At 40.1% G+C, this 13846-nt stretch overlaps 1 protein-coding gene across 1 annotated transcript in view; it reads left to right on the top strand.

Annotated features, from left to right (window-relative positions):
* The window catches only part of LOC124775446 (Down syndrome cell adhesion molecule homolog), a 144484-nt gene that overhangs the window by 42056 nt on the left and 88582 nt on the right, over nt 1-13846 (top strand). The window contains exons 5-6 of the mRNA XM_047250279.1: nt 7318-7464; nt 11300-11455. Of these exons, the coding sequence (XP_047106235.1) occupies nt 7318-7464; nt 11300-11455 (303 nt within the window). The remainder of the gene's footprint in view (nt 1-7317; nt 7465-11299; nt 11456-13846) is intronic.

The following is a 13846-nucleotide window of genomic DNA, read 5'->3' as shown; positions in this document are numbered from 1 at the left end:
CAATGTCCACATGTATATGTGAAAATCTTGCAGATGGCATCGGGAAGTCAGCAATAGGTTCAAAGACATGTCTGCTGATTTTATTACGCTGGCATGTTGGGCATGCACGCGCCCATGCACGACAATCTTTTTGTATTCCAGGCCACACTACTTTGGAGGAAACTAACTTGGCTGTAGCTCGTGCTCCTGGATGTGATAGGTTATGTAGTGCACTACAAATCTCGCGACGATATTGTTCTGGTATGTAAGGTCGCTCCTTTCCTTTTTCTACATCACACCAAATTCCGTCTGGAACATTTGGGACAGACACACGTCTGAGCTGCAGCGCAGTTCTCTGTTCCTCTATTAGACGGCGCAAGAAAGGATCTTCTCGTTGTTTAGACGCTAACTCGGTCCAACGAATTGAATTTAAACTGGCACAATTCCTAGACAGGCAATCTGCGACCAGGTGGTCTTTTCCTGAAATGTGACGCACGTCAGTTGTGAACTGTGCAATGTACTCGACTTGCCTGCACTGACGTGGTGAATTGAGCTCTGTGTCTCGCTGAAATATAGCTACTAACGGCTTGTGATCGGTAAAAATTTCAAAGTGCCTCCCTTCGACAGACGTGCGAAAATGCTTTATGGCTAAGTAAATAGCAAGCAACTCAGTTGCGGGTACGAAATCGTGTCACAATATCCCGACGCGGATGACGCGGTAGAGGAGCCGGAAATCTTCGTGCGGAAAGACACGGGCACATCGCACTGCACTTGAACCGACGCGGAAGACGCAGTAGGCAATATCCCTTCTGTGGGAACTGTCACCAAACGACGGTTAACTAGGTCGGGCATAAGTCGGTAGTTCCGTAAAAAGTCCGCTCCAATTACAGGACTCGACACGTCAGCAACCACAAAAGTCCATTTTGGATGGAAGTTGGAATTCAGATGTAATGCCAACTGTTTCTCACCATAGGTAGATATTCTGGAATTGTTTGCCGCAGTCAGCACATGTTGCATTGTTGTCGTGAGTATATCACCTCTCTGACTTCTGAAACTTCAATCAATCAGAAACTTCTCACCTGAAGAGAGGACCAACACGAACAATCGGTGTGATTGGTTGACTGCAGATACCGTGGCGTTTTCACCTCTTTGAATCACGCTATGACTCGGGCGCCTATGTTTTTGTTGACGAACGTTAGCGCTCTTTAACGCGCGCCTTTTAAGTCTGGGTAGCTGCAGGGTTGAATACATTGACGGGCAGTGTTACCGAAGCGTCTGTGGTACCAGCACCATTGATCTGTCAAATCCTGTTGGATAGCATTTCTTCGTCTTTTCCAACTGCGACTTCGTAGCTGCTGGTGGTGTAAAGTTACTTGCACGATGAGTTTTGCCACTTGGGCTGCCAGTTGCTGTATGGTGGGTTCGGTCGATGAGCACAGCTGTTGGGAAGTATTATTGCATGTTCCTGGCTCACTGACGTCAGATTCCATCACACTACATGTTCTTGGGCCTCTATCCTGGCTGTAGTTGAATTCGGAACACGCAGAAACTTCGGTTAAGGTGTTTGCGATGGTGTCTGCCTTTTTTGCTAAGACTTGCAATGGTAAGTCTGTTTCTGCTGCAATGACGCACGGATGTTGGCAGGAAGTTTACGAAGCCATATTAGACGTAAAGACTCTTCAGGTTGGAGTTCCGGGCCAGCTAATGTACGTAAGGCTTCGAGTACTTGTGACGGAGTCTTGTCGCCCAAATCTTGGTATGCGAAAATTTTTTGTAGTCGCAAATCTGGTGACAACGTATAATGCTGCATGAGAGCTTCCTTTAGCACAAAGTAATTTTGTTGCGACAAGGTTTCTTCTACCTGCTCTATCACTTCTAAATTTAGATGTGAAACCACTATATTAAATTTGTCAATGTTGTTAGACACCCCACGCTGCCTAAATATGCATTCAGCCTGCGTAAACCAAAGCTGGAGGCACGTCGGCCAGAACGCGGAAAACTTAACATTTCCGTGTCGCGCGTAGGTACTCCCATCTTTTGCGTTAACATCTGTCGTTCCGTTTTGTGGCGAATCAAAGGGCGTGGACCGCGATCCTTGGTCGAACAGACTGTAGTCTTCAATCTTGATTCCACTGCCCCATGCTTTTGTCTCTGAATTCATTATTCTCCTCGGTATATATATTTTCTTTATGCTTCTGCTACGATCACGTCGGGATCACCACTATGGGAGCCTTTATATTTTATGAAGTAACAGCTTTTTCATTTTATTTTCCAAGCACAGATCAAAAACTAACAAGAATAAACAACTCGTAACCAAGCCGACTACGGCAAAGATAAATATCTATCAGCTGCAGCTTTCACCCGCTGTTTTTGGAGCAGTGGAAAAATGACGTCGCCACAATGGCTTTATGTTGCCAGGGAGACTTGTTTACAGTCTTCATTTGTCTGTCGTTAAGGTTTTAATTATGTTCATTTACTGCAAACTGTCTGGTAAGGCCATACGTTCTCCCTGCACATCTTACAGATATTGTCTACATGAACTTGATTCACAAAACGCTCGAAGACCTACTAATAGATGTGCCCCTGGAAATAAGAAGAAACATGTCGTTTATGCATGATAGAGCTCCTCTACGTTTGAGTCTCGTGTTCGAGATGCGCTGGCTGGAACCCACCATGACTAATTTGTAAGAGGAGAACCAGTTCCATGGCCTGCACGTTCTCCCGACGTCAGACCGTTGGATTGTAATCTCTGGAGGTACCTTCAATAACTAGTGTATGAGCAATCCACTCGGATGCAGAAACTCTTCATCGACCTGTCACGGAAGGCTGCGAAACCATTCGAAACTATCAGGAAGTATTTGAAAGAATGTGACAGTCTATAATTTGACGAGCGTGTGCGCGTTTAAAACAAAGAAGAGAACATTCCCGATCATTTTTTATGAGATTGTATTGATGAGCTCCAGGCACCTAAATTGTAAACTTCCATTAACAACTCGAAAAGGAAGCGTATGTTTATATAATTTTCTTCTTGTTTTGTTGTAAAGAACGTATCACCAGGTTTGTATATCCCTTCTAGATTCTCTTTACCAGCTGCTCATTTAGTTCTCCAGCATATCCTCCTGTAAAGTTTTCTTCTTATCGATGCGCATATCTTAACCTACAGGTAGCACATGTTCCATAGCACTTACGTTAGCACTAAACATAATTCGGGTTTACCTTCTGCTAACACTGCTGCATCATAAGTGAATTTCCTGTTTTTGGAAAAAAAATCCTTTAAATCCCCCATTCTCTCTTCGGTGAACAAATAAATACCAGAGGTGACACTTTTCCTGGTTTTGACTTCCTATACAAATCTCTCAGCACAGATTATTCTAATTGACTTTGAAGAAAGACAGTCTGCGTTTCTAGCTCTCTCTGTTATCGATACCACACTGCCCAAAAAAGGAAAAAACATTTTATTTCATCTCTCCTTATAAAACGCCTTTCTATAACCCGCGCACTAATTTGCAGGAATATGTATGGAATGAGCATTCAGACGCGCAGAACAGAACATCGCTGCAATCGGTCGGTCGCCTCGACCCTCTTCACACACGAACGATTTGCCAAGCAATTTCAACCAGTATTACGAACGCCATGTGTCGAGAAGTTGTGCTATGGAAAATAAACTGATACGTTTAGCAGCAGTCGCTGTTGATCTCCGTATTCCCAAGAACATTTTCAAATAACAAATTAAAAAATGTGAAAATTGTAATTTATTAAACTTGCTTCAAAACGATCTTTTTTCTTCCTTGAGAACTGTAGAGTACTTTACAAAATTTATCATATTTTTCACTGGCGCCAAATGGGTTGTGTACGTCTTTCCACTGTGCTAATACAATTCGTTTTTCGTTTATTAGTCTTCAATTCCTTTTTCATTCCTTAGTCTTGTAGTTTGACTTCCAGTATTTATACAATCTGTTTTGCTATCTCGATGTTTCTATAGAAATTTCAATGGCAGCACTGCTGATTACATAACTCTTCTTATAAATTGTATGAGGGAGTGTGAGATGATACGGAATGACAATGGGCTAGAGTTTAGTTATATTATATATTTGCGCTGGACATTTAAATTAAGATGTCCATTTAATTTAACATTGCGATACGTCGTTCCGTTTGGAAGTTAAAACTTTAATAATGCATGTAACTGGTTCATAAATAACTCAAAATCGTCAGATGGAGCCCAGTGTATAGAGGCTATTACTGTTAACATCTTAAAAATTCCATTTCTATACCACAAGCTCCAAAATGCAAATCATTACAAAATCAGTGGGTTTATTTGCAACTTCAGACTCCACTACTCATAGTAGATTGTGGTCCCTGAATAACTACACAGTCCGTTCACATTAATGTAACCACCGCCCACGTTCGACATCAGCGTTTAAAAACCATTCATAGATGACAGATGGCAGTGCTAGCAATGGAGGGTATATAAAGCGTGTAAGGGAGACGCTGAAAAACAATGCAGTTGTTGTAACGTGGGAACGGAGAGAGTTCTCTGACGTCAAAAACGACATAATCATTGGCGTTAGCACAAAAGTATGGATATAAAATCAAGCTAGCACTGAAGCTGCATAACGCCATTAAAATATGCAAACATAAAATAGCATAAAAAAGAACAGTCCAGATGTACTAACACACAACTGTAACACACAATGCAGTTTGACACCATAAATGTCATCCCACAACACAAACACAAAGTGGCACACCATAATACACCACAATCAGCTCACACACAAAATTAATAGCATCTTCAAAAAATAACGAAGACATATTGCACAGTACAAAAGAAGTTGTGCTTTTTGTTGAATTTCAAATTGTTTCTAGTCCTACGAAGTTGTAAAGGAGTCTTATTGTACGTCTGTGATGGAAATGCTTGATAGGCAGTAATGATATTGTGAATATTTGCGGTTATTCTTCCTCAGTTGCTAATTCGATTAAGAGTACCGGTACACAGGAGCAATGGTTATTCACCCAAGCGGAAATACCATCAGCTAGGTCCCAAAAACCTGAACTAATAAAAAGCCATATCAGCCAGTCAATAGTGTCAGTTATATTTTGTTAGTGTAGAACGTGATACATTACCATCTCCCCCCCCCCCCCAACCCCCCCCCCCCCACCCTAAAATGGTGTTTGGTGAGTCATTATTGAAATAAAATCAGATGTGACAGTTTCTTTATTGCACCCGCGGTTCTCTGAACACTATTTGCAAACTACAGATTATGCCTCCAAATCACATACAACACTAGCATTAGAATTGAGCTCATTTTACTTGGAATTTAGTCACTTAATAGCGTAACACTGTTGGAGGGGGCTATATAGTAAGTAAACAATTGTTTTACATTTTACTCACAAATACGTACGTCTCACTTTCAAATACAGAAAAATATAGTAACTTATTGATTTTTCTGTGCCAATAGCTGGACCTTCAAATCCTTCTTTCCCCAGACTGTTAAAATACGAAACAAAACCGTCGCCTATGAGATTAACACTCATATTTTTAGGTGCATACTGTTCACAAAATCTACATCAAAAACAGAAAATCTAGCATAATAAGCCTGTAACTGCTCGTAGTATAGTATTTCTCCTTTTTATGTCCTCATAATCGAAACACACAAAAGGTGAATAACAACTCGACAGTTACAATTATTCTACTGTAGGACATTATGCATTATTATCGTCTCCCCTAAAATTATGGTTGTTGAAGTGAAACGTCACTTAAAGACTTCTAAAAACGGCAATTAATGAGAGCTCGTTTTTGTACCACCACTGGAACAAGATCCCAACTATGCTTAAAATCTAAACTAATAAAATGATATGTTAGTCAGCCAATAACGTTAGCTATATTTTGCTAATGTAAAACATTAGGCACTATAATCTTCTCCCCTAAAGTCAAAGTGGTGTTTTGTTATGTGAATCATTTCTGAAATAACCGAATAATATACTTTAAGACTAGTCATAGCGTAATATTTCACTTGTTTTTAGCCTCCTAGCGTACAGAAAGCGAACTAACATTGGCGGTGGCACGAGTATTTTCGATGCTATGCACACATTATACAATTGTCAACACTACAGGAGGAGGATGGTGCTATGTCACGCCAAATCTTGCTCTAGGAAGCCTTCTGATTGACCTGCTTCGAAGAAAAAGACGTAGATTAGAAGGACAGGAGAAATGTATTGGGTGAGCTGATATGGCAATAAAATATTGAACTGTGACTGGGCTAAATATGTGAGCTAGCTTAGATGTTCTCTGACTGACCTATTTCCAAGAAAGGTGCAGGAATTTAAAAAGGAGTTGATAAATGTGACTGAACGATAACATGCTGAGCTGTTACTCGATGAGCACGAAATACCACAGAGGGCTTAGAAGAGCTCTAATTAAACTGTTTCTGAGAAATGGGGCAGGGATTTAAGGAGAAGTTGAGAAATGTGATTGGACAGTAAAATACTGAGCTATTATTGGATGACCAGCATATGTGTGTTAGCTTGTAAGCCCTCTGGTAGCACTATTTCTTTTTTAAAAAAAAGAAAAGAGGGACATGGCTTCAGAATGTGATAGGGAGGGAAAGGCGCTGGGCTTAGTAAGGGGAGAGGAGAGGAAGTGGAATGATGGGGGGAGGGGAGAGAAAGAAGGGAAGAAGGGAGTGGAAGTGGAGGTGATGGCTGTGGCTTAGGAAAGGAGAGGGGGGTCATAACGCCATCATGTGTTTGCCCCTCCCCCTGCATGTATGCAACCCAATGGTCAAAGTTAAGATTTGGTCCAAAGAATATTTTGATCTCCTACTTTCGCTCTTTAACCTCTCAAGTGAATTATTCCATGAATAGATTCCACTTCTTCTTATGGGGGCTCTCCAGCTTGCTGCTATTTTTGCTGCTAATTATGGTGATAATAATAGTTCATGTTTTAAGACTTATCAGATCTTATTATTCGGAAATTTCAGATAACGTGCATTTACACTGTCAGAAGTTTCATATTACTTGTGGTACGTTTTCCTTTAAAATTATTTTCCGTCTTTAACATCATACCATACTTCCCCTACCTCCATCATTTTCTTCTGTGGTCCTTAAGTATACTATTTAGTTTCTATGCCACAGTGAGACTAATGTTCCTCCCCAAATCCTCCTATTGCTAAATAATTATTCTTTTAAATGATAGTCAATTCTGTAGATGTTGCTGTTTTAGTATTATTTCACGCACATAGGTAATGTTTATAAATTTCATGTTAGTAGACGTATTCTTACTGCATACTCATTTGGTGAAATTTACCACACAGAAATTTGAACACTGTAGGTTTATTTCAGTTCCCGGAGCTCCTCCAACTGATGTACAGTGCACAGCTTTATCAGCATATAGCATTCTGGTTCTGTGGTCACCACCTCCTGCCAAGGAAATAAATGGCATCCTAGTGGGCTACAGAGTTGTATACCATGCACTTTCCAACTGGGATGGTAAGTTAAATGTTATTCTGCTTTTATCAACTACAGATTTATTCTTAATTTTGATTAGTTTGTTGTTATGTGACAACTATATTGTAAATTCAATAAATATATACTCCTATCCTGATCCATTTTCTTTTTCATAAAAATTTAAATTGTTAAGTAACCAAAAGGATGGCTACTAAAATAAAACTCTAGAAGTGCAGAGCACTTAATGCTACCCAAGAAACAGTATTTCTTTTTTGAAACACTACATTTAAGAAATTAAAACAAGCAATGGCAATATTACAACTTGGTATTCTAGCTCAGTCACAATGTATACAAAGAACATATTTGAAATATTTAGTAACAAAGACAGATGCTTTACATTTCATGTAAGTAAAGCTTAAAGTAATAAGTTAAACATATTTATTATCCAAGACATGTATATCATTCTACAAAGCAAATTCTTTACAATAAATCATCCTAGCAGGAACATTTTCTAACAAAGAAGCAAATTACTGATACTATATTTGTGGAACTACTAGTATTTCAAAAAACAAAAAACTGTATCCTGATATTGATGTCTATGCAAATCGTGAGACACATGTTAAGGAAAAATTTTCACATTTGTTTCTGTCTTTTCAGTGTTAATGCATATACACATCTATTGATTGATGTACAAGTGCACACATTTTCTTTCCCATTTTTTTTCCACAACACTAATTTCATTATGTATGTTAATCACATTCTAAGCTTTTCCACAAACACTAATTTGTATATCAGTTATTTTGGAAAGTATTGTACTTTTATGGACAATGTCTACATTTTTCTTAGTCACTTGTTTGAACAGAAGATATTATCCTGTCCAATGAATAATACTCCATCTTTCATTTTTTATTCGTCATATTACTGGTCTTTCATATAACACTAAAAATATTTTTCTGTGCATTTTCTTTATAAATTACTGTCTTTCATAGAACTTTTTAAAGTGTCTTTTGCTTAACATAAATGGAGATTTTTTACCATTTTCTTCCAAATTGCTTGGTGTTCCCTTACTCATACGTTTTGTACATTATCCATGCAAGTTTTGAAATTTACACAAATGTAAATAAAAATTCAATATTTATATAAGTTTGTTATGACTATTAATTTGTACATTAATACTAATCTAATATTTACAGTGTATTATTTTCCTTAGGATTTGTGAATGAATATTGTCAGGTATGAAGTCATAGAAATACTTACCAACAATTTTTTGTTTACTCCTGTTAAACTTCAAAAAACAATTGGTTTGTCACATATTGTTGTTGTAGTATGTTTAAGTAATGTTTCCACTGAAAGCAACAATGAAAGTCTCTACTTCCTGCATTTAATATGGTTGTTACATTGTACAAATCTTTTTGTGTCATTTGTTCTTAATTCAATATTGCTCAAACATTGGCAAATACTCAACAACGCTGTACAGTGTGTGTGATAAGTTTCCATGCTCCCATGTCAAAGCATCATATTGTACGTAAGAGTACTTACATATGAAGACTATGTATCCAGTGGACCTGTGTATGTGCCATCACACCTCGTGCACAGAGGTCTATGTGTCTCCTTGTTGAGCATGACTTGAGGGGAATCTCAGGAGTTTTGCATCCAAATGCCTTGTCAAACCTTTTACAAAATTCTTTTTAAGTCTTGCACCAAATTTGAGTTGCATCGAAAATGGTTATTTCCCATTATTAATTGTCAGTTGTGGTGAGTTTTGGACTTCATGGTGTCCACTTCATTTGCCCTTGGAGATGTTACTAAACATGTTGGATGTAGCAGCCTCGAACTTGTATGTCAAAGAGCTTATGCAGATGAACAGCAATGTATGCTGAATCTCCACCCTTCTGTAACCACACGTGCTTCCACGTAAAAATTTCCTGGCTGTTTGCATAAAATAATAGCTTGGAAGTTTTAAGTGATGTCAGTACCAGCCATGAAAGCTTACATTGTATGATCACATGAGGTCCGTGATACCCTTGTTTTCACGCTGAGGTGTGAACCACGTTTGCTAAAACTGCAAATAAGAATTTCCATTCGTGTACACTTAAAAAACCATCTGAACAGGCATTGTGATGACATCCCGTAGGAGGAGAAGGAGATTGGTATTTAACATCGCATCGACAATGAGGTCATTAGAGACAGAGTGGAAGCTGGGATTAGGGAAGGATGGGAAGGAAATCTGCCGTGCCGTTTTCAAAGGAACCATCCTGGCATTTGCTGAAGCGATTTTGGGAAATCACAGAAAACCTAAATCAAGATGGCCGAACGCGGGTTTCAACCATCGTTCTCTTGAATGCGAGTCCAGTGTGCAAATCACTGCGCCACCTTGCTCGCTGATGACATCCTGATGATGATGATTATGTTTGTTTTGGGAGGCGCTCAACTGCTCGGTCATCAGCGCCCGCACAAATTCCTAATTTTTAAATAGTCCAATTATATTCTTTTTACACAGTCCAATCCAGCCACAGTCACAAATGATGATGAGGAGTAGGAGGACATGATAAGGACAACACAGACACCCAGTCTCCGGGCAGAGAAAAATCCCCAATACGCACGGGAATCGAACCCGGGACCCCGTGATCCAGATGTAGCAACGCTAGCCACTAGACCACGAGCTGCGGACGGTGACATCCTGCACCATACTGTAACGTGACATGGGCTCTTTTCCATATTTGCACATAGTGGATACTTTTCTTACACCAGAGAACCGCATTCTTCCTGCGTGAATTGCAGTATATTGCACATTCATCAGGAAACAACACTCCTGACTGAGACACGGTATTTGGCAATTGTGATAACAACCCATGTCAGGTTGAAGCACGCTGCTTCATGTAGTTGTTATATAAGTCATTCACAAACGTTAAGTCTAAATCCTTTCGTTTTCATATTCTCAATTGACTGTGGTACTTGAAATTCTATGGGTCTATTTGGAGATCGCACAGTTGACTCAGTGACAAGTGGCACACATTTCCTCTCGCTTTCTTTCGCATCGACTATGAAGTTTTTCTTTGACACTAACTGAAATTAAAGCACATTTCTCTCAAATGATTTAAGAGATGGGGCTTTACCAAAGTCATCTCCAAACACACTTATCTATGGAGGTTAGTGCAACCACACACACGCCACTAATCGCTCCTCAATAGTGTAACTGAGTCCGACCACATCAGTCACGACTTCACAACCGCAATAATGCACTACTGAAACAAAATAACACAATACTGACGACAATGCTTGTTGTCAGTTTCTGTGGAGGATACTGGCAAAACAACTACTCATGTCCCCAAATGCATAAAATCAAAAGGAGTGCAGGAATTTCCCAGACGTGTTTAAGCAGTGTCCTAGCTATATGAGTAACGCAATCACACATTCCTACCTGCTGAACATAACGTTTCTTAAAATGAGACTGATAGATGCCAAAATCATTTTTAATATTCCTTTGCTATAGACAGATGCGTTTTATACACAGTCGTCATCAGAGTCTGTGCTAGAATTAAAATTACCTCAATTTACTTATGATGAATTTTACTATTTCTGATGTCATGATCGAATCCCCCCCCCCCTCCTCTCCTCTCTGCTAAAAGATACAACTAAATTTTTGTTAATATTTTTCATGACAATAAATTTCAGAAGTAAAGAGCTATTACATGCATACAGTAGAGCTCTTTTGCTGCTGCATCCGTAACATGAAAATACGTAGTGTCACCACTAAACAAGTTTCCTTTATTAGAAGGAAATACTTGAGGCATTTATAATATTAACACAAGGCAGGTGTAAAATTGTACTTGTTTCTATAGAAATATCATCTGATATTTATTTAAACTATTTTCAGATATGATTACCATGGATGAACATACAACAATAGAGAACAAGTTAGAACTTTTGGATCTCGTTCCTTTCTGTAATTATAGCATAGAAGTGAAAGCCTTCACACGAAAGGGGGATGGAGTGCCTAGTCGACCTATCTTCTGCCGAACACAGGAAGATGGTAAGTTTGAGAGATCTTTGTGTGATTTTTTTACGCTGTGTACAAACTCTAGGGATTGATTGATGAGAGGATACGGAACAAAAAAGGTCTAATGAAATTACGTCCGGAAATGCATGGTTTCCATGCTAGAGACCAGTTATTCAATCACGATTTGTTACAGAGACTGTAATCTAATAAGCTCTGTACCATGCAGCCACAGTTACAGTATGGATAGTTTCCTATTAGAAGGTTATTATTTCTCATACGCCCTCACCTGCCATAGTAATTCGTAATGTTGTGTCCGATTCACTTCTCTTGCTGACCCATCTTGTAGTGCATGTGATATAGCGTTATACACAGTGGTTCCGTATTCCAGTCGAGAGCTTGCCTACATGGTGTTTTCTTACGGAAAGGCAAATGGCAATGGGCGGCGGGCAAGGTTGTATCAGGAGACCTATACCCTCCGACAACAATCACAGCATTCAATGCTCGCAACAGTGTTCAAAAAAATGGCTCTGAACACTGTGGGACTCAACATCTGAGGTCATCAGTCCCCTAGAACTTAGAACTACTCAAACCTAACTAACCTAAGGACATCAAACACATCCATGCCCGAGGCAGGATTCGAACTGCGACCGTAGTGGACACGCGGTTCCAAACTGAAGCGCCTAGAACCGCACGGCCACACCGGCCGGCAACAGTGTTCCGCCGTTTGTCTGAGGCAGTGTCGTTCCAGGAAGCAGGTAACATCAAGGACATTCCCAAAATGTTCGGACACTACACTTGCAGGAAAATGTGACTAACACTGTGGAAGGCGACTGCCGTGTCAATACCAGACAATTGACCTACTACTTACAGGGCAAACCAGACGACCGCGTGGAACATTCTCCATGACAATTGTTCCTTCCATTATCACTTACAGCGTGTGCAGGGCTTACTAGCGACAGAGACTTTCCATATCGGGAGCATTTTTGTCACCGGTTTCTTCACCAGGCAACCACGATACAAGAATTTGTGTCATCCATCGTACTCACACATGAGTCCACCTTCACGCGGAGTGGTATCTTCAAAAAATGTTCAAATGTGTGTGAAATCTTATGAGACTTAACTGCTAAGGTCATCAGTCCCTAAGCTTACACACTACTTAACCTAAATTATCCTGAGGACAAACACACACACCCATGCCCGAGGGAGGACTCGATCCTTCACCTGGACCAGCCGCACAGTCCATGACTGCAGCGTCTGAAACCGCTCGGCTAATCCCGCGCGGCGTGATATCTTCAGTTTCCATAACAGTGATCTGTCCGATAGTATGCAGAACCCCCACGATATGGTACAGCGAATCATCAGTATCGGTGTAACCGGAATCCGTGGGCCGGGAAAACTGGCGACAGGGTTCCTTCCACGTCGCCTAACAGACTGGAACTGTCGGCGTTTCTTGCGGCTGATTTTGCCTCACCTGCTGGAAGAAGTGCCATTGACGATTCGAAAGGTTATGTGGCTGCTACATCATGATGCTGCAGCCAACTTCGCCGTAAACGTCCGGACGCATCTCAGTCGTGTCTTTCCTGGTCAATGGATAGAATGAGGGCTCCAGTCGCATTGGGGGGCATCTCAAAAATATCGTGTACCCAGACCGCATTCTAGATGTGGAGGCACTGGAGCAGTGTATTCATCCTGCCTTTGACACTGTTCGGACTCAGCCTGGCCGATGTGAACGTGTGAGACAGATCATGTTATGGCGCGTATATGCATTCGTTAAGGCACATGGAAACCATTTTCAACACATACTGGATCTGTAATTGCTTGGTACAGCGTGTATTAGACTGCAGCCTCTATAACAATGTATGACTGAATAAATGGTTTCTAGCATGGAAACCATCCATTTCCAGACATACGTTCATTAGATCTTCTTCGTTCCGTTTCCTTTCATCAATCAATCCCTAGAATTCGTCTACGGTGGAAAAAGTCACCTTACATATACTCATTTTTAATAAAACAGTATTGCTTTGCTTTATGGTAGACCTGTATAATAATACTCTCTCTCTCTCTCTCTCTCTCTCTCTCTCTGTGTGTGTGTGTGTGTGTGTGTGTGTGTGTGTGTGTGTGTGTGTGATAGAGTGAGAGAGAGAGAGAGAGAGAGAGAGAGAGAGAGCATGTGCACATGTGTGTGTAAAGGGGGGGGGGGGGGTACTAGCATGTAGTAACAAATATCGTATTAGGTATTAAAATCTTTTGAGTATCTATTGCCTGTGTTAGCTTAATGATGTCATCAAAACAATGTAACACATTGAGAAATAGCACATAATTGTTTAATTAAGGATTTTCAGAGTTCATATTTTATGTAACACCCATTTTCTTTGATTTTACGAATATATATACAAATAGTTCTACTAAGAAATTCGTCACTGG

This window comes from Schistocerca piceifrons, chromosome 2 (genome assembly GCF_021461385.2).
Source record: "Schistocerca piceifrons isolate TAMUIC-IGC-003096 chromosome 2, iqSchPice1.1, whole genome shotgun sequence".
Classification (NCBI taxonomy): Eukaryota; Metazoa; Arthropoda; class Insecta; order Orthoptera; family Acrididae; genus Schistocerca; species Schistocerca piceifrons.
The sequence above is the reverse complement of the archived record's forward strand: the minus strand, read 5'-3'. Positions and strand labels throughout refer to the sequence as shown.